The sequence below is a fragment of the Sceloporus undulatus genome, chromosome 6 (assembly GCF_019175285.1).
Source record: "Sceloporus undulatus isolate JIND9_A2432 ecotype Alabama chromosome 6, SceUnd_v1.1, whole genome shotgun sequence".
NCBI classification, from domain to species: Eukaryota; Metazoa; Chordata; class Lepidosauria; order Squamata; family Phrynosomatidae; genus Sceloporus; species Sceloporus undulatus.
The window spans coordinates 120,321,291-120,344,481 of record NC_056527.1 but is presented as its reverse complement, the minus strand read 5'-3'; the positions used below and the strand labels follow the sequence as shown (position 1 = coordinate 120,344,481).

Below are 23,191 nucleotides of genomic sequence, written 5' to 3'. Positions count from 1 at the left end.
CAGACTTGTTAGCATTAAGAGCACAAAACAGACACAAAAAGCACACTTGACATGGCCACCGCCTCCCATCATCCCCAGACCATGCAGAGGCCCCTTTCTGGGAATCCCTCCTCCAGGGCCAGGGCCATGTGGGTGATGGGAGCTGTAGTCTGACGACTCTCGCTGGCTCCGGGGGGGCCTTGGGGGACCCTTCCCATCATCCTCCTCCCGTGGCGGCGGGGAGTGCTGGGCCTTGCAGTCGGAGCCCCTTTCTGGCGCCTGAGGAGCCAGCTTTTGACAGCCAGGGGTGACGTCACCAGGGCCCCGCCCTCCCCCCAACAGCCCTGGCTCCGATGAGAGAGTTGTCTCAAGGCCCCGCCCATCGGTGACGCTCCGCAAGAGGAGGGTCGAAGCGCGCGCAGCTTCAGCCACCCAATGAGCGAACAGGAGCGCTCCCCGTGCAGCCAATGGGGAGGCGCCGTGGTCGTGAGCGAACGCGCCTGCGCGGTGTGAGACCCTCTGACTCCGTGGGCGTGGCCTGCCTGCCTGCGAGCGCCCCGCCCCCCTGGGGCCTTCGGCCTCTTGACAGCTCTTGGCTCCTCCCCCGGGCGGCGGCAGAGAGCAGGAGGAAGGCGCGAGGGCTCCGGGGCGCGTGCAGAGGGCTGGCCGGGCGGAAGCGGAGGCGGCGGCGGCGGCGGCGAGGGGGCCCCTGGTGGGCATGAGCAGAGGGCCGATGGCGGCGGCGGCGGGGTCGGGGTCGGGGCCGGGCCCGTCGGAGGAGGCGCGGCTGGTGCTGGGCGGCCAGGGCTGGCCCTTGGGCCCGGATCGCGGGTCTGGCGGGAGGGGGTACGACTCCGCCCCGCTGGAGCCCCCGGAACCAGCCCGCCTCCGAAGGAACACCTGCTACATCGTCCTGGCTGTCCTCCTCAACGAGAAGGTGGGACTGCCAGGCCCAGCATCCCCTCCCAGCAGGGGACCATGGGGCTGGGGCACCAGGCTGGGCACGGCGGCCCAAGAGCTGTGGGAGGAAGGAGGGGGTGCTGGGCCTTGCAGTCCAAGAGCAGGGCCTGAGGTGGCCGCGGGAGGAGGGGATGCTGGGCCATGCAGTCCCAACCCTTTCCCCCTTCCTCTCCCTGCAGAAGGAGGTGCTGGTGATGCAGGAGGCCAAGCCGGAGTGCTATGGGAGCTGGTACCTTCCTGCCGGCCGGATGGAGCCCCGGGAGACGGTGCTGCAGGCCCTGCGGCGGGAGGTCAAGGAGGAGACGGGCCTCCTCTGCCAGCCCCTGACCCTGCTGGCCGTCGAGGAGAGGGGCCCCGGCTGGATACGCTTCGTCTTCCTGGCCAGGCCCACCGGTGGGTCCCTGGCAGGGAGAGGAGGGCCTGGGCACCATGGCCAAGGGCCGCGTTGCAAGGGCTGCCCAGGGACTGCAGAGGGAGCGTGCCAGGCCCCCAGCTGGCCCCTAACCTGTGCCCCCTTCTTCTTCTCTCCAGGTGGGACCCTGAAGACCCTGCAGGAAGCCGACGGAGAGTCCCTGCAGGCCCAGTGGTGGAACCGCAAGACGCCGGCCCTCACCCTGCGGGCCAGGGACATCCTGCCACTCATGGAGCTGGGCCTGCAGTACCAGGCCTGCCCCGGCCACCCTCCTGTCCTGCCGGCGGAGCTCCCTTGCCCCTGGATCTGCCAGCGCCTGCTCCTCCTCTTCACCGGAGGCAACGGCAGTGGAGGGGACCTGTGGGTGCTGCTGGCCACGGCCGGGGCGCCCCACTTGCCCGTAGCGGCCAGCGGCCTGTCCCCCTCGGAGCTGGGGGAGCGGCTGCTGGTGGGGGTCCACCGCCTGCTGCGGAGGTGCCTGCCCGCCCCGTGCCAGGCCTCCGCCCGCGTCCGGGGCCTGCTGGGGGTCCAGCACCTGGGCAAGGAGCCTGGCCGGAGCGACGGCATCTGCTTCAATGTAGTGGCCACCCTGGAGGAGGCCGGCCGCCCCCCCAAGGCCAGCCCCCCGGCCCTGCAGAGCCCGGACTTTGCCTGGTGGAAGGTGGAGGACGCGGCCCTGCGCAGCAAGATCCTCCAGCGGCTCAGCCAGGATGCCTTCGTCCCCGTGCGCAGCTAGGCCTCTTGCCCCCCTCCACCTCCCCACTGCGGATCGTGCCCCTTGGCCTGGACACTGAGCAGTCGCAATTGAGACACCCCCCTGGCTGGGCAAGCGTTGCACCAGCGGAAAGGATGGCACCAATACTCCCCTCCCCTCCAACCCCCAGGAACAACCCTTTTGCACGAAGAAGTCACCCACCGCAAAGGGAGTGTTTCCACCAGAACATTTGGGACCACCCCCCTCTTAGCCCCTGAACCTCTTTTATTGCCATGGAGTGTCTGCTGCCAGAGCCCACGGCGGCCCTTTCCTTTCCTCAAGGGAGACAGGGCACTTCCGTAGTGTCTCCCAAACCCCGTCACACAGCAAGGTCTCTGCACCCCTTTCTCCGAAGGCGCAGGACCCTCAGGACACTTGCAGGCAAGCGCCAACGGCAGGAAAGACCAGGAGGGCCCAGGACTCTGACTGGCCACTTTTATACCACATCCTCCTGGCTTTTCTGGCTGCCTGCTGGAAGCAAACTTGGCAGCTAATAAATAAAGGGCAATTTTTCCTCTGGTTCTCCCTCTGCTTCTCTCTTTCTTTGTTTTCCTTACAAAAATGAGCAAGATGCCTGGCAGGGGTTGGACTAGGTGACCCTCAGTGTCCCTTCGGATTCTATCAAGGCCTAGCAAAACAAGCGGGGCAGGCGCAGTCAATGGCTTGGGCTCCCCCCATGCCCCAAATGACTCTTGGCCTGAAACAGAGCCAAAAGTGGAGACTTGGCATGTTTAAAACAGGTTTGTGGCTTATTCTGGGCACATATGAGTAGCAGGGCATCTCTGTAGCCGCCAGCACAGAAGCAAGGAAGCTGCAGGGTGCGGATGGACCACACTCTTGACTCCCCTTGGCAGCTGCATGCTGCGCTCTTGCCCTTTGGGACAAGAATCCCCGTCTCTGTGCACAGAGTCAGCCACACCCCAGTCCTCTCTCGAGTGCCTCCCCTGTTCAAAAGGTGGCATTTGGGATGCAGTTGCCGAGAAAACAGCCAGCAGACACTTTTCTGGATAGGCAGGATTTAAAAACAGGAAATACAAAGCATTCTTCCTGAGTAGCAGTGACAAGAAGGAAGGTCAAGGCTCCCAGGAAGAGCAAACCCACCAAGTTAATGGCAGTTACGTCCTGGCTTACCGGGTTCCCTCTGATCCAGCGGGTCTACTATAGCTGGGAAGTACTGTAGTGGGTCTAACTGTGCAAAAAGGAGCAGGAGTCCATAACCCTGAAACTGCTGGCTGCGTCCATGGAGTGGTCAAGTAGTTTGGTTTTTTTCTTCAGCCCACTAGTGAGGCACAAGCAGCCATCCCAAGCAGCGGAGAGCATGCGGTGGGCTTCAGGGAGGAGCTGCAAGTCCCACAACCAAAGCCACGGCTGCTGCAAAGTTTCTTTCTTTCACTAAGATGAAGTGGCAGCTTCACCACAAGCAAACACCATTCAAGATTTAAGAAATCCACTTCCCATTCCTCCTGCAGTCCCCCTCTTTCTACCATTGAAGCCAGGAAGAAAATCCAAGTGTGCAAGAAGGCCCAGGGTGGGCAGCAGCTGAGGCGACCAGGGAGAATCCAGGCTGCCTGTGGTTCAAGTCCAGTGACTTCCATAACTTTCTGGGGCAAAGGAGAGCTGGGCTGAGATGGTTCAGAGCCACACCATTTGCCCCAAGAAGGAGCAGACAGCAAACGTCAAGTGGTCCCTCCTCTAAGGATGCAGGCCTTGGGCTCCTTGGATGGGGGCCGGGGCTCACCCAGAGGGAACCAAGCAAGGCAGCAGGGACTGCATCCGGTCTCCCACATGGAGAGAAACTTGCCCCAGAAGCAACTGCCACAATCCCAGGTGTAAGGGAGCCTGTGGGGCTGCCAGAAATGTTCTAAGGGAAACGCCATCTGCTACATTCCCTAGAAAGGCAGGGAAGACATGGTGGCCGGCACGCTGGAGCTCCACAGGCTCCCCATCCTCCTGGATGGCTGATGGGCTAAGCTTTGCCCAGCAGACTCTGGTTTTAGCCAAGGGATGAAAGTCAGGGAGGTCCCTCTGGTGCCGACTTGACGAAAACGATGGCGGCCAGCTCCTTGCAGAATTCCTCAAGCACTACCACTCCTTCCAGCAGCGTCCGATGGGCAATCCTGCAATTAGCCGGAATACAATGGGGGTGGGCGGGCTAGATCAACAAACACCCCCCACACATGCCCCGGGACAAAGCAGAGGATGACTGGAGCTTGCCACACAGAGTTGAAGACAGACTCAGTGCATGCCAGCTACAACAACTGTTCCATTTTGTCAGCTATGCCTCCACCAACAAACACTCACAGAGATTCTTCAGCTACCAGCCCCATCAGCTGCTTCCGGACCTGTAGCAAACTCTCAGGGAAATTGGGTATTCGCTGGGTTCTCTGCATCAGGTCCCCAATCACCTAGAAAGAGACAACAAGGCAAGTATGGGCTTGAATCAGAAGCAGCAGGACGGGTGAGGAGGGGAGGCACAGGCCCCTGGGGACCACAAAAGGCCTCAACCCCCAGACTTTTCCTTCCCAGGGCACCTGAAACATATCCCTGCCCTCTGTCTCAGCACTGAGGCTGGACTGCTTACCCTGATCAGTACTGAGAAGAGAGTCCTGCAGCCTGGAGCCAGTGGAAGGTATGGGTCCAGAAAGTACTCATGGAGGTGGGGGTGAGGGAAAAGGGCCAGGCGGGAGAGCACTGAGGTCACTTGCAGATTCATGGCATAGGGCTGCAAGGGAAGAGTAAGATGAATGAAGAATGAAGGGAAGGAAGGAAGGAAGGAAGGAAGGAAGGAAGGAAGGAAGGAAGGATTTGGCCCATGTGTGTGTCCAGTCACATCCACAGCCCCACACCTAGCAAATGTGGAGAGTGTGGGATGGGAGACCTGCGATAACTTTTCCTTATGCCTCTTCTGCAATAAGAATCTGATTACACCAGGGATTGTAACCAACCGGGTGTAAGGTGGTGGGAGGAACGGGGTGTCCCAGGAGCCTTCAAGGTTTCTCTGAAGCTATCGGCATCCATGCCTCCCCAATTCTTTTTTGGGAAGTGAGTGGTCCCTACATCTCCCCTCTCTCTGTTATCTTCTCTGTGGATGAGCAAGGCAAAGCTCTAGGCTCCTCTGTCCCATGCCTACCTGGTCCAGGATCCGTGTGAGGCGGTCCAAGAGCACCTTCAGGAAATGGCCTTCGTAAAAGCAGGATATTTCAGGGCAGCCTTCTAGGGGACGAGGGACCTGGGGCCAGTTCCAATGGGCAGCATTAGCGGAGCATTCCTTAAACTGACGGGAGGCAGGAGATCCGATTATGGAGAGTTCAAAGGGATGGGGAGAAAGGGCTAAGAAAAGGGTCTTACAAGCCACAGGGAGGCAGACCTCTCCTCCCTTGGGAACATTATCTGCTGTTTCAAATGGGTATGGAATAAGTAAAAGAGCATGGGAATTGGTAGGGGAGGGAAGGTGGTGCTGTCAAGGTGACACTTGGCGACTCACCAGCATACTAGCATCATGAACATAGGTGTCATATCCTGCCTCTTCCAGGTATGTAGAGGTTTTTGCTTCACTAGGAACCAAGCAAAGGAAGCTAAAGGGGGAAAAAGGAGGAGGAAGCAAGCAGGAGATCAGACAACCCAGGTGAAGGCAAGGAGCATCTCAGAGCCAGGACTCAGCAAGCCAAACTACTCCTGGAGATGAAGGAGTGGCAAAGCCCCATGCAAAGTGTCTGCATATTTGCTTTGGAGCTGCCCCTGCCCACCTGCTGACCACCTCCTTGACACCTGTACGCTCCTCAGGCTGCATCCTCAGCTTCGGAGCAAAAAGAACAGCTGGCTTTGGCTTTGCAGAGGTGCGGAAGGTGGTGCCTGAGAATCCATCCATGAAGTAAGGGTCTTCTTCCAGGTCTCTGCTGAGACAGGGAACAAGCATCAAGCATCTTGGACTTCTTAGTATTTTTTCAATTATAAGCCATACCTTCATGCAAAAAAAGGATTTCAGAAATTTAAATCTGAACACCCAGTATATATCTGCTAACATTGGTAAAAACAGACTTACTGAATCAACTGCTAAATGGAAAGCCAACACTTAGATAAATCCCAGTGATACTCTAGTTGGGACTAGCAATTGGGTTTAAGGCCCAAATATCTGGGATAGTAAGTATGTGTACATGTGTGTCTATACAGATGGGTGCCTGCACATGCCTTCAAGTTGCCCGTCAACTTGTGTTCCTGCTGAGATTCAATGTGTCTAATCTAGTCTACTGTACTCTAGTCCAAAAACTGGATGTAAGCAAAAGGTTTATTTCAGCCTGGTGCTGAAAAAGGAAGTCCTACAACAATTCCATGTGTCCTGCCTGCAAGCTGGCACTCCGGAGTCAGGATGTAACCCACCCTCAGCCCCCTCCTGCCCTGTCCCACTAGCCACTTACAGTCCATCCTCGCAGGGCTCTTGTTCTCGGGCAACAGGCTCTTCCTGTCCAGGCAGGCTCCGCAGGATGTAGCTGCGCTGCTCCAGGTTGCCCAGCACCAGGGTCTGGACCACATGCTGGTCAGGAAGCCGAAGGAGCTCCTCAAACAGCTTCAAAGTGGCCATGCTGATCTGAAGAAAGGAGGAAGGGAGGGAAGGGGTGAAGCTGGAATGGCCCTTTGGAGGAGCCTGCTTAGCTCCCAAGAAGTGAGGAGCGCAGTTCAAGTCTGCCCCCTCCCAACTTCACCACACTCCTTGCTCTGGAAGTCCCGCAAGTCCTAGCAAAATTTGGTGACTTGGCTATGAGAGCAGGACACTTTGTATATGCCCAGATGCACTCTTTTCATTGCTTCTCTTCATACCATACTGACTCCTGGCACATGTATGGGATATTCAGGGGTCTAGACTGAGACTGGAGAAAGCTGCAAACGCAACCAGTGCTCCCTTGACCAGGTCACATGGGGCATGATACAAGCACCAATTCTCTAACTTCTGCTGCTGCTGGGTCTTGGACAGACATCACGGAGTCCATTCAAGCTCATGGTTAGGCCAAATGGACCCCAAGGGGCCTCCTTGTTTGGGCAAAGCTCTCTCATGGCAGAATCCTTGCTCACCTCATCGGACAGATGGTTGCAGCGTTCTATCAGTTGGGAACGCAGAGGGTGATGCTGCTCTGGGTCTCCAGGGCCCGCCTGCCCCTCCTCAGCTCCCAGCACAAACACAGTCAGTTCCTGGAGGAGGGCAGGAGAGCGGATCTGTCTCGCCAAAATGGTCAGGAGAGCTGTGGCGAGAAGGATGCCATGTTCTGCCCTGCCACGGGAGGCCAAGTGGAATGAGAGGAGCTGTCTTTGGGTTGGACCCCAGGGAGAGCTCTGAGCAGCCCCCACCCAGCAGCAACGCAATGCTTGATGCCCACACTTGCACTCCCATCACCCTGATGAAGCCTAGACTCACATCTGCAGGAGCTGGGGCTCCAGGCGTCCATGGAAGAGCCTCTGACCCACAGCCTTTTTCACGGCATCCGTGACAATCTGGGGAGGAGATAGCCACCATGACTTACAATCTAGCTGCTCGCTCTCCAAACAGAAAGAACACTCATCCACTGGGTCAGAGCAGCCACACACAGGGCAGCCCCACACAGGGCCTGCCCAGAGAGTGCCCTTTTCTGGCTTATTGGGGGGAAAGCACAAACACCTTCCAATGATCTGGGGGAAATGGATGCCAAGAGGAAGGCAAGACATGTCTTACCGGGTGTGACTTTTTCACCAGACAGTCACAGAGGTCTAACCAGGCAAAGAAAGCTTCGAGGTTGCGCTGTCCTAGGAAGGAGCCCTTATCCTCAGCAGAGCTACTTTGAAGCCTGCAAGGAGATCAGAAGGTGAGAGCCTTGCCTCTGCTACTGAACATCAACACCTGAAGCATAAATCTCCTTCAAGTAGTAAGTGCCCAGGTTAGTTGTTGCTGCTACTGCTGCTGCCTTTGTTAAAAGTCCCAGAGTGGCAATTTCCCCCCCAGATCTGTGTTTGGCACAAAGATAAGGGTCTTTTCTTCTACCTCCAGCTGACTGGCTGAAGTGTGGCAATATCGGCAGGATTGAGGATGTCTGGGATGGCATCATGCAGGGTGCAGAGGTGGTTGGCCACCAGGGTGCCAAGCTTGCCATCTCGTGCCAAGGCCAGGGCAGGCGTTGGATGATTGACGCTGGAGAGCAGCAGCAGATTCTCCTGAGCTTTCAGGGCAACCTTCCTCTTCTGCAAAGCAGGGAAAAAATCATATTCTTGCTACAGTCTCTTTGGGCACCCCCTCCATTCTTTCCACTGCTGGACTGTTTGTAAAATGGGATGAGAGGTAAGGAGAAAAACTCTCACTGTCAGAAGGCAGTGCTTCCCTCATGTCCATCTTGGCCCCCCCCCCCCCCCAGTGACAAATGCTGGAGCCCCCTACCTGGCTCTTGCACAAGCTGATCAGAGAGGCCACCAGGTTCTGGGCAAAGGAGGAAGGTTCCGTTAGAGGCACTCCGCCTGGAGCTTCCTTTGGGGATGGGGGCAAAGGGCCACCTGTGGCCAAATTTGGATCAGCTGATGATCGGTGAGGATGGAATGGCTGGTCTACACTGCTGTCCTTGAAAGCAAAACCAGGGATGGGCAGACACAAGAAAGCACACACATTATCGCCTAACAGGAATCCAAGTCTGGGAAAAGTCAGACTAAGTTCTGAGAAAACTCTGAGAAAAGTTAACCAGGTTCTACAACTCAAAGGTGGCTGTCTCTATTACCAATACTTTGCTATTCTGGCAGGTTCTCAACCCACGTCAATCCCTTCCAGACAGCCCCCTCCCTTGATACAACTTATCACTAGTGTTTGCTTTTCTTAGACTGGGGTTTTGCATTCTAATGTGCCTTCCTTGCCCTCACAAACACTGAAGGGCCACAACTGAATTTTCAGCTGGCACATTCAGGCATGTTTTTTCCAGAGGAGTGGCGGGAGGAGAAAGAGAATTATTATTATTATTATTATTATTTATTTATTTATTTATTTATTTATTTATTATTGAAGAGGAGGAAAATCAGGAGTCAGCTGCCTGGAGGCAAGTCAGCCCTCACCTCAAGAATGCAGGGGAGCAGGGCTGGATCTTGGTGGATCTTGACACACAGCACAGCAACCAACTGCACGGCTTCCTTCTCTGGCTCAGATGCCAGGGCATCACTCCCAAGCTGAAGTAGCTTCTGCAGAAGGACCAGACCGGGGGAATAAGAGGAATCACTAGATGTGCTTCCAAGGATGAGATGGGAAGTGGGCAGATTTAGGAACACCCCAAGGGGCATTTGAGCCAGAGCCCACTTTCAAACCACCAGCAGGCACAGAACCAAAGTATACAATTTGCCCTGCAAAATGGATAGAGTTTGCAAAATCTAGCACTTTGTAGCAGGAGGTTCCTTAACATAGAATTAAAGGTTTACAAAAACATATTTTAAAGCACACAGTACAGCACTAGCTTTACTTGCATCCAACTGATGTGGGAAGAACTGGCAGAAAGTTCAGGACAACGTTGCCATTTTGCTTTCTTTGGCAGGTCTGCAAAAATGGCACTCACCTGGACAGGTCTGTGCACATTCAGGTAATGCAGCAAAGGACATTGCATTTGTCCCAGCAGGCGGCTGAAGAAGAGGAGCACCTGAGATCTCATCCCCGGAGGATACTGGACAGAAAAGAGAAGAGTGGGGTAAGCAACAATTCTTTTCAGGAATGCACCAAAGCAACTCCATGCAAAACTGCTCCTTTATTGGATTTAAACCCTGCCATGTAGGTCCTTCAGCAGGAGAGGCTCAATAAAACACAATGTCAGAAAGTAAGAGTTAAAATGAAACTTAGAAGATCTTTATTTAAAAATGTACAGTGGTGCCTCGGGTTACGAAATTAATTCGTTCCGCGGCCGCTTTCGTAACCCGAAAAGCCTTCGTAAGCCGAAATGCCATAGGCGCTAATGGGGAAAAAGCCGCGGCTCTGCCGCGGCTCCATTTAAAATAGCGCCGGAGTTTTTTCGTAACCCGAAAAAACTTTCGTAACCCGAAACAATAATTCCCTATGGGATTTTTTCGTATCCCGAAAAATTCGTAACCTGGGTATTTCGTATCCCGAGGTACCACTGTATTAGGCAGCAAACCAGCAGCAAATAAAGCCTGAGCCTGAGTTAACATCAGCTTTGATTATTATGTTTTCCCCTTCAATACAAGAATGAACAACTGGAAAGACTAAAATATTGGACTATGCAGAAAGTCAAATAATGAATATGATGAAGTGGATGAAAACTAACCCTAGACACAAATTAAAGACAAAAATGAAAGATAAAGAGTAAGAGTCTGGGCAACGTAATTCAAAACATGCCAGAGACACTCCACAGCAAGAACTGCAGTTTAATCCTTTACCAGCCTAACTATGTTTACTAAGAAGCAGGTTTGACTGATTTCAGTCGGATTTAATGCTGAAATATTTGAATGAACTATCCTCTTGTTAATTTGCCTCAGATTATATGACTTTTGTATGACTTGTAAAGCAGGACCTCATAAAGCAAGAAAGCTGGACTATCATCAATGGCACAAGAACTTTGTTTAACAGGACACTCTTGGTCTGGCTGCTATCAACACAGCTACTCCTTTGGATATAATGATAAGGAAGAGAGAGCCTGTCTAGGTCCAGCACAAATAATCCTGGATTACTGTTGTGTTATGCAAGACAGGAAGAGGCAAGCCTGAGAAACAGACATTTCTTGCAAGGAAGAGGATGGATGAATTACGACGAGAATAAAAAGGAGGAAGGGGGGGGGGTTAGAGGTTTTTTCCTCCTCCTCTTCATCTCTTCCTTTTTTTTAAACTACAAGCAGAGATGAACACATCTACACTGAAAATGACTGCTATGATTTGAGAAGGCTGTGCTTCAGTTTTCAGGAAACCCAGTCAGGTGTGGTAGCCAATGGATGAGGAACTTGCAGTCCTCCCGATGCTGGTGGCTTGGCTATGATGGTTGTATATGGCTGAGGAACGTCCGGAAGGTAACAAGTAGCCCACCCTTTGCTGCTGCTGCTGCTGCTGCCACAAGAGAAAGTACTAAAACACTGAAATAAAAGGCTAACTGGGGCCCACTCTGGAAAGGGAAAACTGCTTTTAAAAAAGCTCCATTTCCCTCAAAGGAGGCTGCAGACAAGAAGGGCAGGCGATGGTACCTCTGCTTTCCCCAGAGTGGCAAGGGTCTCCAAGACTTTGTGCTGAAGCAGGTACTCCAGGCAGGGCCCGGTCTCCCCAGAGGGCTGCTGCTTCTCCTCGTACACCAGGATGTCCAGCATCTGCTTCAAGTGCCAGGGAATATCTGTCTGTCTGGCAGGCTTGTTTTCATCTTGAGAAAAGACAAATAAACCGTCGCACATGGGTCTCGTTTCTCGTCACTTGCACACTCCTTTCCCTAAGTGGTTATGTATGTGGACTATTGCACCGCCTCAGAGCCAGCGTTCATGCCTGTCAAACGCTGCCTCCTTCCTGCGCATCTGGGGAAAAGGGTCAAGTCCTTCCCTTGTGCTGGGTACCTTAACCCAGTTGGCTCCCATATGAGCCAACCAAAGGAAGAAAACGTGGCTTGGCCCAGCTCCACCTCTGCTGCTTTCCCTTGTAGAAGAATGGGCTTCCATTTATGCCCCACTGTGTTCTTCACTAGAGTACTACAACTGTAAAAGAATCCTCCAAGTACTAGCCAAGGCTTAGCACCCGCCGTCAGGGAGGCCCTGGGGCCTGTGGGCTATGTATGGGTCTTTAGTAACTGTAAGCCACCTTGACAGTCTTTTTGGCAGAGGGGGGGGGGGCAAAAATAAAACTATGGTTATTATCCTCATTATGTCCAGTGGCTTGTTGACTTATGGCGACCCCATGGATTTCAAAGGGTTTCCTTTGGCAAGGAATCCTCAGAGGTGGCTTTGACAGTCCCTTCCTCTGAAACAGAGCCTCCCTGGTGGTCTCCCACCCAAGGACTAGCCAATGCTGACCCTACTTGTCTTCTAATATCTCTGTGTCTCTTATGTGCCTTCAAGCTGCCTGTCATGGCGACTCCATGACTCTCTCACAGGGGTTTTTAAAGGCCAGAAATCCTCAGAGGCGGGTTGGACAGCTCCTTCCTCTGCAGCAGAGCCTATAGCAGCTTGGCTTCCTTGCCAGTCTCCCACCCAAATCCTAACCCAGGCTGACCCTGCTGAGCTTCCAAGACGAGACACTGGCACCTTTAGTGTATTTAGGGCTGGAGAAATGACCCAGTTTGGCACTGCGTTTCAGCATCCTGGCTCAAGGCTATGGAATTCTGGGAGCTGGAGTCAGTTGTGGAATATACTCCGCTCTGGGCCCACAACAAACTCCAACTCCCAGAATTCCATAGCCTTGAGCCAGGAAGAATTAAAGCGGTGCCAAACCGGATTATCCCTCCAGCCTGGCTGCAGCCTAGGTTTGCCTGCCATAGGGTTTTCCAAGAGAGCCTTGGGATGCTGTGTCTCCCCTCCAAGGCCTGACCAGGGCCGACCCTGCTGGGCTTCCCTCTCCATGTGGGCCTATGTGCCTCCAGGCTGCCTGCAACTGAAGGAGAGGCCTTCCCAAGGGATCCTCCTCGGGGGCGCTTTGGACAGCTGCTTGCCCTAAAATCTCTCTCGTATCAGACCTGGCGTCCCTTGTCGGTCTCCCACCGGAGTCCTGACCGGGGCTGACCCTGCTTAGCTTCCGGGGTCCTGGCCAAGGGCTACCTGTGGCCTCCAGGTAGTAGTGGGTGAGGCCCTTCCAGTGGTCGGCGAAGGCGGAAGGCAGGTCCAGGCGGGGCTCCTCCTGCGGAGGGAAGGGAGAGAGCGAGAGGTGAGCCAGGGGAGGGAGGAAGGAGGAGGGCAGCCCGGCTTCCGCAGCCCCGGCTCCCGGCCTCACCGTCTCCATGGCCCGCTGGAGGAGGGCGCCCAGGCGGCCCAGGAGAGCCATGGCGGCGGAAGTGGCCCCTTCTCGCCTCAGGAGCCCAACGGACCCGAAGGAGAGCAGGCAGGCTGGCCAGCGACGGAGGCCCCGCCCCTCGCCCGCTTCCGGGACCCCGATAGGCCCCGCCCCTCGCGTCACTCAAACCGCCCGCCAACCAGAGGCGAAGGGGCGGGGCCTCATCGCCCGAGGGCGACAAAAGGGTCCTTAGGCGACATTCGGCGACTCCTGATGACGTCACCGTAGTCGTCTATTTGCGCTGCCTGAGCCCTCGTCGCCATCATCATCATGTCCTTGGCGCCGGCGCTGCTGCTGCTGAGGGCCGGCCGGGGAGGCTCCGGCTCCGTCGCCCTGAGGGCGGTGAGCGAAGGACGGGGTCCCTCCGGTTCCCCTCAAGGAAGGGCTAATAAGAATAATAGAGAGCAGGTTCCAGGTCCCGCCTTCTCAGCCTCCTCCTCCTCTTCGGGGGGAGAAGGAGATTAGGAGAAGGCGAAGGAGGCCACGGCGGTCCCCTCTGAAGGAACCCGGCCAAAGGGCCATTTCATTGATTTATGGGGCGCCGTAAAGTTTGCCCAGAGATCTGCATCGTAAGGGCTAATAATAACAGTAATAATAGTAATAGTAATAATAATAATAATACTAGAGGCCTCGGTCTGAAATGACAACAACAACAACAACAACAACATTGCATGATTAAAACGTATCTCTAAGATAATACTAGCTAGTAATAATAATAATAGGTTCAGTCCCATGGAATCCTGGGATTTGTCGTTTGTTGTGGCTCCAGAGGCGCTCTGACACAGAACTACAAATCCCAGGATGCCATAGCACTGAGTCTTGGCAGTTCAAGCGGCGTCGAAACTGGGTTAATTCTGGAATGCAGATGAAGTCCAGGGTTTAAATCTCATGGGAGACTCTGGGCAGATTTCACTCTTCAGCCTCAAAGGTGGACCTCAGTGGAATAAGGCTTGCCCCAGAATCCTTCTCAGCTCCAGTGGCTTCTTCCCCCTCCCTCCCTTTTTAGTAATAACAATAACAATAACCTATTTCTATTCCTTTTGCCTTTTGCCCACGGAATCAAAGCGGATTACGACAAGAACATGAGATACAGAAAACAGCCATACAGTAAACAGAAGCCAGAATACAAAACAGAAACCTAACGTCTAAAGCAAGGAATATATATATATATATATATATATTGAGAAATGCAAAGAAGAAGATCCACTGTATCAACACAATACAGTTCAATGCAGATACTAGGGCCATAATAATAATAGCCCCATAATAGCAGAGGAGGCCAGAGCCCCATAGACCATTATGGCTCTTTTTAAAGGCCTTTCCCTGATGAATGGAGTGCCATTGGCTGCATCTTGGTTGTCTGCATGAAGGAAGGCATCCCTGTTCTGTGGGTTTGGGATGCTATTGTCCTGAATGAAACCAAGTTCATTCCATAAGAACAGTAATGACAGGCTGTATTTCTATCCCGCCGCTCTGCGCAGGGGAACCAACCGGGGCAGCTCACAAGACGGAGCTCTTCCATCTGGCCTTTCCTGAATAGGAAAACCCGGCCACAGCAACGGAGCTTATAGCCTTCGCCCGTCTTGGAAAGTTGTTGTTGCTGTTATTGTTCATCTTATGATATTTTAATTATGATCTGTTAACAGATTATTTTAATTGTCACTTGTTTAATTGTGATCTTAAGGGGGAAGGAGCTGTGGGTCATTTATTTAAGGTATTGCAGGAATGTTATGTCTGCCGCTTTGATTCCTTGTACAGAGAAGCGGGAGATAAATAAAAGTCTAATTACTTAATTACTTAATTAAAACCGGTGGGGCTTCTGTTGCATTGAGTTTCTGATGAAACAAATGAAACAAATTGACTCTTTCTGTCTGAAAAAATACTGCTCAAGTGAGTAAATTCCCTGCTACAGGCTCCAGAGTCGCTTGATCCGTATTTCAAATGCTGAGCCTTTGGCCTGACAAAGGTCTATGTTTTCCAAATGCCAGGCCAGGTTCCATGCCAGTTCCCGCTGTGCCCTTCGCTATGGCTGGCTGGCCTTCATGCTGGGCGAGAGGACGACTAAAAGGTTCGGCGAATACAGCAAGGTCTTCACTGTGGACGGCAACCTGCGATCCGGCAAAGGCAAACTGGCTCAGCAAATAGCAGAGAAACTGGGTGTGTCTTTGTATATTAACTTCTAGGGGCAGAGTCATAATTGGGAAATCTTTGTAGATCATTGTCATTGAGTGTCAGGCAGTGGAGCTAATTTGAAACAAGCAAAACAAACAAGCGTCATTTATATACTGCTTCATACAGTCTGAGCAGTGTCTAAGCGGTTTACAACTGTACGCTAATTTGCCCCCAACCATCTGGGGACTCATAAACATTCCTGATGACTTCAGCCAATGTATGGTTGGCAACGTAACTAACAAAGAGTAGAACAATCATCACGGTTTTAGACTCCCAGTCTCTAATCCGTCCTGCATGAGTAGCTCTTTCCTTTCACTCCCGTTTTACCATACCTTCCGCTCGTAGTTGTGAGGTATGTTGTGCTTGGCCATGAGGCTAATAAGGATGCCAAAACCCATCTGCCTACTGTCAGAGGCCCACCTCGCTGCCATAATTAAGGTAACTCACAATTTCAATAGCTGTCTTGAAGCTTCCTGATGCCTAGATGATCAGGGGACTTTCTAAATTAGTCCCAGTCTTTAATCACTTAATCTAATTGTCGCAGGCTTCCTTCATCTCGCACTTTGATCCATTCTGAACCATCAGAGGGTGAAATATATAGGCAGCAGTGGTGTTTGAGAGCAAGTGGATGTTAAGAAGACCACGTCGGCAGAGGAGGCGGTTTTAATATGGTCCTTGCAACTTCGTCTGGACCATCACCACTGCTTTTTATTTTTCACTTTCTGATATCCTGAAGGTTCAGAATGGTTTGTATTACTGATAATATTTTTAAAACAGGAAAAGCACAGAAGATCCAGTTTTCTTGCATTGGTTCATTTATAAAAGGTTGGACTGGTGTTAGGATAAATGGAGTGCGATGTGGACGCTATGTGGGTCCTATGGAGTCATCGCAGATCCTGACAAGCACAATTTCAATTGAATTTGGGCATGACTAGAGCATTGGTATCTAGCTTTCCATTTCCAATCTTCACCCCTTTCAGGTATGCGGTACTTCCCAGAAGCAGATATTCACTATTTGGACAAAGTTACTGGAGATGGAGCGATACTGGATCCCAAATTCAGTGGCAGTTGTAGCCTAGAGACATTTTACAACGATCCCAAACATCCAGATGGAAACTCTTACCGGCTTCAGGCCTGGCTCTACAGCTGCCGCCTCTTGCAGTATTCGGATGCCCTGGAACACCTCCTGGCTACAGGTATTGCGTTTCAATTAGGGAAAACAAATGTAGCAGAAATACAGCTACGACAGAGAAGCCTCTTGGAAAAGAAAACTGGGCACACAGTAAACAAACAAAACGGGAACTAAATCCGATTGTTTGAAAACAAGAATGGGAATCATGCCTCCTAATTTGGTGTCATTTGTGGTGAAGAGTTTCTGGTGTTGCAGTGTAGCAACATCTGGAGGGCTGCAGAATGCTTACCTCCTCTTCTGTAATTTTAACAAGGTTTCAAGAGAGATTTTTAATGGTGAGCATGGAAGAACTAAGATGCGCTCTGAGGAAGCCACATTAAGCCACAATGGCAGGCTCTTCTAGGCCAAAATCACAGGAGCTGACCTGGAATTTCATGCTTTTCATTTGCAGAATGAAACACAGGGGAAAGGTTAATTATTTTAGGTCACAAAATTCCTCAGTACGAAGCTGACAAATTACTGAACAAGGTCACTCAAACACTAAAAATAAATCCCTAGCAATGTCAAATCTTGAGCGTCAAATCTGTGATGCTTTGGAGCAAACTCCCTCTTAATAAGAAGATCTGTTTTTGCTCTCCTTCCTTACTCTAATTAGATTGGTAGGTTTAACACAGAGATAGTGTCCTATATTTTAATACTCTAATCTCCAACTGATTGAGATTAATTTCTTTCCAGCTCTTAATGTCAGCTATGTCATTAATTCATTCAAATAAAACTATAAATAGGATCCAGCAGAAAATCGTATCCTGCAATTTTTTAATTTTTGTTTTGAGCCCCATTTATGAGAAAAATCAAAGGAAGTGCTGAGTTAAATAAAAGCACACTTTAAAGCGTGGCTAAATGAAAGCCTGGCTCAGTTTCTCCTTGCAGAGCCTTCTATGGACAAGCAAGAGTGGTGTTTTCCTCATTGAACTTTTGTGACTGTGACCTCTGTTCAACTTCAGGGCAAGGAGTAGTCCTGGAACGCTCTCCCTACAGCGACTTTGTGTTCCTGGATGCAATGTTTAAGCAAGGCTACATTCACAAAAGGTGTAAGTACTCTTCTGACCAAAATACTAGGATTGATTGTGCGGATAGAAAACAAGGAGTAGAATCCTGATCTGAGGCACATCTTGTCCCCTTTTGACGTGTGGGAGAGATTCTTGTACATGTTTTGATACCTTTGCACAGATTGTCCTTGCTGTGGGAGCCCTCTCCATGTCTTGTGTCCTATCCCTCAGGACAGGAGAGTTTAGATCTTTGTTTTTCAGCCCCTGGCCTTGTCCTATGTGAAAAAGAGTTGCTTGTGGTGCTTGAGCCCTTTCTCCCTTCTTGCTTTGATGGTCAGAAGGGGGAGAGGAAGAATGCGAAGGTGGGGAGGTAATCTGGGGTCAACTTGACCTGATCCAAGAGAGGCAGACGATTTGTGCAGAGAGCAGCCTCTTCTAGTGTGGAGTTTGCCCCTTCCCCATTGCTTTCTCTGGCACATGATGCCCCTTCAGCTGGTTAAAGTGTCCATTTGTGCTTGGTGGCTTCTGTTCTAGGTTTAGAGCATTACAACCTCATCAAGGGCCTCAGTATTTGTGAAGTTTTGCCTCCTCACCTGGCCATTTATATTGACGTTCCCGTCTCAGACGTACAGAAGAGGATTGAAGAGAGAGGCACGGTAAGCCCAGCTTTGGGGATCACTGCATGTCTTGGATCCTGACAAGGAGAGTTGGAGAAGGTGGCGTGTGCTGGCCTGCCCTCTTTTCAGGGAGGAAGGCTCTGGCTGTCTTGACAGGAAGAGGTTCAACTCCTAAATTGTAGTTTAGGCAAGGCTTGCCATTCCTGCTGCTTGATGTTGCTTCATGGAGAAAGTCTCTATCTGTCCTCATCTTTTAAGCCAGGCCAAGGAACTTTGTTCTGCCCAGACTGCATTCTTTGGGATGATCCTTTGCAGGATCGGAAGTGGGCTGGGCCAAAGGGACCCCAAAGTGGGTAGTTCTTTCTCAATCCCTCTCCTTCCTCCCTACCCAGCCAGCTGCTTCTGGAAAGGGATCAGTAGTTCTTGCTGAAGGACTGCACTGATGCTTGCAAAGGCCCTTTGAAATTAGGCTGAGGGTGCAGGTCCATTCAGAGACCTCCTTCCTGGAGGATGTTTGTCTGAGTTACAAGTGGTTAACTTTTTTTTCTTGGTGGTTTATCCACTGAGGGCTGAATGCTGGCCATATATTGTCCAGGGAATGTGGCTGGTAAGGGAGCACAGCAGGAGCCCTCCATATTCTTGTTGGCCCGAAGGAAGGGCTATGCCTCCTTTAAACATGTCAGTGTTATTCCTTGGCTGAAAAGAACGGATGTGGGTCCTCGATGATGGTTAGTAATACCTTCAGTTGCATGAACACTGTGTTTTCTTTTAAGCCATATGAAAAGAAGGTATCATCCGCTTATCTTCAGAGTGTTGAAGATGCCTATAAGAAATTCTTCCTGCCAGAAATCAGGTTAGTTGTTAACACAGAATGCACATACTTTACTGAAAAAGCTTGCACTTAAACAGCTTTGCATCCTAGCATTAAACTTGGTGTATTATGGATGTATATTGATCTGGTGTTTGTGTGCATGCGTAGGTGAAGAGAGCAGTGTGGTTTAGATTGGGGCTGTGGAGACAAGGGTTCGAATCCCTGCTCAGCCATGGAAACTCACTGGGTGACTCTGGGCAAGTCACACTCTCTCAGTCTCAGAAGAAGGCAAAGGCAAATCTCTTCTGAAGAAATCTTGCCAAGGAAACCCTGTCATAGGTACCCTGTCATAGGTTTACCTTGGGGTTGCCATAAGTCAGAAACTATTTGAAGGCACAAAGCAACAATACTCTGGTGTGGTGTGTGTTTGTTGGCCATAGAACTTACAAACCAGAGTGTAGAAGTCCACTTTCTATCAGGCAGTTTGCTGCCACATTCCTCCCTTGTCAAAGGTGTGAAGAGAAGAGGATATTCCACTCCACTCTCTGGTGTTTCCACCATCGGTGGGTCTTTCGTAGCTGCCTTCATGGTCACCTGCAGTTTACCTTGGCATACTTCCCAGTTTCCTGTAAATGGGGCCTCTCCTAGTTGATGTCCCTCTTCCCACTGACATCGGTCCCTGCCCTGCTTTTAACACTATGTTTTCATGCATTTTCCTCTCTGTCCACTTCCCTTGACATATTCTTCCCCAGCACCACTTTTCAGACACCTCCCAGTTTCCTCCTTTGCCCTTTAACTGTCTTCCCTTCATCATACCTGCACTCCATGTGTCTGTTTTTAAGATAAATATAATTCCTCAAGTTCTTCTTATAAATCATCTCTTCTGTTACAAACCCACCTGGAATATTGCATCCAGTTCTGGGCACCACAATTTAAAAAGGATGTTGAAAAACTGGAACGTGTCCAAAGGAGAGAGACTAAAATGGTGAAGGGTCTGGAAGGCATGCCCTACAAGGAATGACTTAGTGAGCTGGGGATGTTTAGCCTGGAGAAGAGAAGGTTAAGAGGTGATATGAGAACCCTGTTTAAGTATTTGAAGGGATGTCATATTGAGGAGGGAGCAAGCTTGTTTTCTGCTGCTCCAGAGACTAGGACTCAATGGAGCAATGGATGCAAACTCCTGGAAAAGAGATTCCAGCTCAACATTAGGAAGAACTTCCTGAGAGTAAGGGCTGTTCAACAGGGGAACACACTCCTTCCTCGGAGTGTAGTGGAGTCTCCCTCCTTGGAGGTCTTTAAACAGAGGCTGGATGGCCATCTGTCAATGGGGATGCTTTGATGGAGAGTTCCTGCATGGCAGACTGGGATTGGACTGGATCAGGGCCCATCTTGGGGTCTCTTCCAACTCTATGATTCTAATTATTCTTACTGAATCTTCTGCCTTCTGTTACTTTGCTTCCCAAATCTTGCCGCAGTGGTTCAACTTGCTCATCATGTATGGGAGAGTGGAGCTTTTCAGAGAGCTTGGTTCTGCTTTGGTTTTACTGTGGTTTCTGCCTGGAAATGGACTGGCAGCCAGTGAAACTATTTGAATAAAAAGCTTGGGTGCTTCCCATAACTTGTATGGATGCAGAACAATGACCCAGACATGGCTGCTGCTGTTTTAAAGATCCATTCTTCCTGTTCTGGGATTTTTCTGTGTTCTGTAGCAACCGCTGTGTGGAGTTGTATTCTTGGGAGGTGTGCAAGGTTCGGGATTAACTTTCTTCTGTCCTCTGAAGCAATGTTATTTAATGTTACTCTTTCTCCTAGTGAGACCAGTGAAGTCCTGCAATATACATCCAGTGAAGCTGAACATGTGGAGAAGGTAGGTTCTCACAAGCAGTCGATTCCCTTCTGTGTTCGGTGGGTTCTTTTCCTTATATGGATAAGATGGGTGGCATTTGTGTGTTCAATAGGCAGTCCATGTTGGCAACTTCTGAAATACCTTGAATTCTGTGCATTTATGCTCACATGCGCACATTTGCACACATACCCCAGGCTTGCTAGGGGACTTGTTTTGAGACAAGTGTATGGTAAGAGTTGGGTCCTGTAATAACTTTTCCAGGAGGTTTAGTGGAGCATTCTTCTCTCCCACTCTGTATCTTGAGCAATAAGGCCCACAGCTGAATGGCAGAGCACCAGCTTTGCATCACAGTCTCTAGCTCTTTGGGAGCTTTGGAGCAAGTCATTCTTTTGGCCTAAGCTGTTTTCCAGGGGGAAGATAAAATGGGCTCTTAGAGGACAGTTCAGAATATTATAGGATTAATTAATGGTATTTGTTGGAGTGCACAGATCTCTGTTGCTTTCAAAGATCTTGAGACCCTTCTTATATGAAGGTTGATTTGTGACTTTGGAACAGGACTTGCTTAGTGGTGCATTTCTTTGCACGTTCACTTGCCAAACCTCTGGACTTGGTGGAGTTTCTCTGCCCATCTTTTCTGGTCTGCATCAAGCCCCAGATGCCTTTTGCTTGGTTGTAATGCTCTTAGGGCCCTATGGTAACAAAGCATCTAAGAGCTTTTTGTGGAAAAGACCAGTTGTTCCTCACAAATGCTTCTGGAATTCATGCTGACCTTTTTCTCCTTGTAGGTCCTTGAAGACATTGAGTACCTGAAGTTTGACAAGGGCCCTTGGCTTGAGCAAGATGACGTTACCTTTCATCACTTGAGAGTTCTGTAAGGACAGTCTGTTCTAGCACATTGCATTTCCCACACTTCATTATTCTTTGCTCCTTACTCCCTTAGGTCTTCTGGTATCTCCAAAAGAATCTGGTGCTTCAGGGAGCGGCTGCTCTCATTCTTCTCTTGCACTGAAAGAAAATGCAGTATTCTCCCCAAACACCTGATACTTAGCCTAGTTTTTCAGGATTAAAATTGAGACAATGGCCCTCCAACCCCAAGGCTTTCCTTTTTATGGCTTTCTGATCTGAGTGTGCCTTCTTCTCATTGGGCATCACAGTGAAGCAATGGGCAGCCTCCTCAGATTACATCTTCCAGTTTATTTCTTGGTTAGAGAAACGCCTCTCATAGAGCTACAATTCCCCAAGGCCCCAGAAAGAACACCAAGGCTGCTCCTGCTGCGTTTCCTCTCATCGCTGGCTCTAACAGTTTCTTCCCTCTTTCTGCTTGATAGTGTTGAGGACAAGCTGACTGTGATGGCTCCCACAGCAGTCCCCCACTACATCCCCGAAATCACGATCGGTGGCCTCGAAGTTGACAAAAGATACTATCAATACAAGTCGGTAAGAGTTTTGAGGGACAACAGGGTGCAACTTTAGTCTTTTAAATTTGCAGGTTGAAGGGGGCCATATTTTATGCTATGCTTTAGAATGGTTTTATATCAGTGTGGCTTATCCTTCTGCCTTCTTGGACAAATCCCTGCAATTGTAGTTCAGTAGAGCGTGGCCAGTTCTGTGCCCTACTAAATGAGCCACAGATTGTGGCAGTTCCTGGGGAGGGGTAATGAGGCTTAAACTAGCCCGAGTCTTCGGTATCGTTCTGCCCAGAAAGGGCTATAACCAGAGGAAGCTGGGACCCAGTCTCATCTGGATCACTTTGTTTTCTTTGCACTGTAGCTTCCTGGACGTAAATACGATCCTGGTTACAACGCTGACATTGGAGACAAGTGGATCTGGCTGAAGTAAGTCTCCCCATTTCAAGCTTCAGCCAGAAGCTGACTGCAAAACGATGATAATGATGTTCCTCTTAACCAGACAGCCCCCTTTGGATGCTGACAAGAGCCCTGGGAACGCTGACAGTGGAACTGCCTTGTGGCAGGAAATAATAGCTCCTTTCATTCAGGTTTTTCCCCTGAACTGAGCTCCATTAGAAAGACAGAAATGCTTAACATTGCAGGCTGGCTCCCTGATTAAAATAGGATCTCATTGTCAAAACCCCAGCTTCCTATACTCCAGCCCTTGAGTGGGTTTGAAGTAAATAAAAGTCTTTGTTCAAGCTGCCTTTCTAGTAAGTATTTTTTCTTATGGCATGGTAGGCATATTCCACTCCCAAACAGTTCTTACAGTAAACCCATTCTTCTTAATGTTCAGCTGAATCCCTCCTCTTGTAATTTGAATCCATTAATTCAGTTGCAAGAGGAGGGATTCCACCTATGAACATTAGGAAGAACTTTTTTTACTGCAAGAACTATTGAGTGGAACGTGAGAGCAATGGAGTCTTTCTCTTTGGAGGTCTTTATGCAAAGGTTGGATGGGCTTCTCTCAGCTTTAGCTGACTATTCCTGAACAGCAGGTAGTTGGACTATATGGTCTCTGCAGCCCCTTCCAGCTCTACAAATCTGTGATGGTA

The 23,191-nt window shown here is 50.6% G+C and overlaps 3 protein-coding genes across 3 annotated transcripts; 2 read left to right on the top strand and 1 right to left on the bottom strand.

Annotated features, from left to right (window-relative positions):
- Positions 1-699: 699 nt before the first annotated feature.
- NUDT18 (nudix hydrolase 18) lies at positions 700-2,223 on the top strand. The gene is made up of 3 exons (XM_042473371.1): positions 700-916; positions 1,119-1,332; positions 1,471-2,223. The coding sequence occupies exons 1-3, from the start codon at positions 713-715 to the stop codon at positions 2,085-2,087; spliced, it is 1,035 nt and encodes a 344-aa protein (XP_042329305.1). The 5' UTR covers positions 700-712; the 3' UTR covers positions 2,088-2,223.
- An 881-nt stretch (positions 2,224-3,104) lies between these two features.
- Positions 3,105-13,162, bottom strand: FHIP2B (FHF complex subunit HOOK interacting protein 2B). The gene is made up of 17 exons (XM_042473368.1): positions 13,002-13,162; positions 12,830-12,908; positions 11,279-11,448; positions 9,653-9,757; positions 9,162-9,284; positions 8,503-8,679; positions 8,113-8,309; positions 7,807-7,918; positions 7,513-7,589; positions 7,173-7,368; positions 6,521-6,690; positions 5,852-5,998; positions 5,590-5,680; positions 5,236-5,379; positions 4,687-4,827; positions 4,407-4,510; positions 3,105-4,222 (listed from the first exon to the last, which is right to left on the bottom strand). The coding sequence occupies exons 1-17, from the start codon at positions 13,050-13,052 to the stop codon at positions 4,117-4,119; spliced, it is 2,190 nt and encodes a 729-aa protein (XP_042329302.1). The 5' UTR covers positions 13,053-13,162; the 3' UTR covers positions 3,105-4,116.
- An 85-nt stretch (positions 13,163-13,247) lies between these two features.
- Positions 13,248-22,842, top strand: NDUFA10 (NADH:ubiquinone oxidoreductase subunit A10). The gene is made up of 10 exons (XM_042473370.1): positions 13,248-13,403; positions 15,050-15,218; positions 16,214-16,429; positions 17,370-17,456; positions 17,949-18,070; positions 18,805-18,884; positions 20,655-20,709; positions 21,474-21,559; positions 22,017-22,125; positions 22,459-22,842. Exons 1-10 carry the CDS (start codon positions 13,332-13,334, stop codon positions 22,525-22,527), a joined length of 1,065 nt encoding a protein of 354 aa, XP_042329304.1. The 5' UTR covers positions 13,248-13,331; the 3' UTR covers positions 22,528-22,842.
- The last annotated feature ends 349 nt before the right edge of the window (positions 22,843-23,191 follow it).

Excerpts from the sequence above, each read along its gene's own strand:
- NUDT18 (XM_042473371.1), top strand. The coding sequence starts at position 713 with ATGGCGGCGGCGGCGGGGTCGGGGTCGGGGCCGGGCCCGTCGGAGGAG. Across the intron at positions 917-1,118 it reads CTGTCCTCCTCAACGAGAAG|AAGGAGGTGCTGGTGATGCA; the intron begins GTGGGACTGCCA and ends CTCTCCCTGCAG. Across the intron at positions 1,333-1,470 it reads CTTCCTGGCCAGGCCCACCG|GTGGGACCCTGAAGACCCTG; the intron begins GTGGGTCCCTGG and ends TCTTCTCTCCAG.
- FHIP2B (XM_042473368.1), bottom strand. The coding sequence starts at position 13,052 with ATGGCTCTCCTGGGCCGCCTGGGCGCCCTCCTCCAGCGGGCCATGGAG. Across the intron at positions 9,758-11,278 it reads CCACTCTGGGGAAAGCAGAG|TATCCTCCGGGGATGAGATC; the intron begins GTACCATCGCCT and ends TTTTCTGTCCAG. Across the intron at positions 4,828-5,235 it reads TCACACGGATCCTGGACCAG|CCCTATGCCATGAATCTGCA; the intron begins GTAGGCATGGGA and ends CTTCCCTTGCAG.
- NDUFA10 (XM_042473370.1), top strand. The coding sequence starts at position 13,332 with ATGTCCTTGGCGCCGGCGCTGCTGCTGCTGAGGGCCGGCCGGGGAGGC. Across the intron at positions 18,071-18,804 it reads GGATTGAAGAGAGAGGCACG|CCATATGAAAAGAAGGTATC; the intron begins GTAAGCCCAGCT and ends TTTTCTTTTAAG. Across the intron at positions 18,885-20,654 it reads TTCTTCCTGCCAGAAATCAG|TGAGACCAGTGAAGTCCTGC; the intron begins GTTAGTTGTTAA and ends TCTTTCTCCTAG.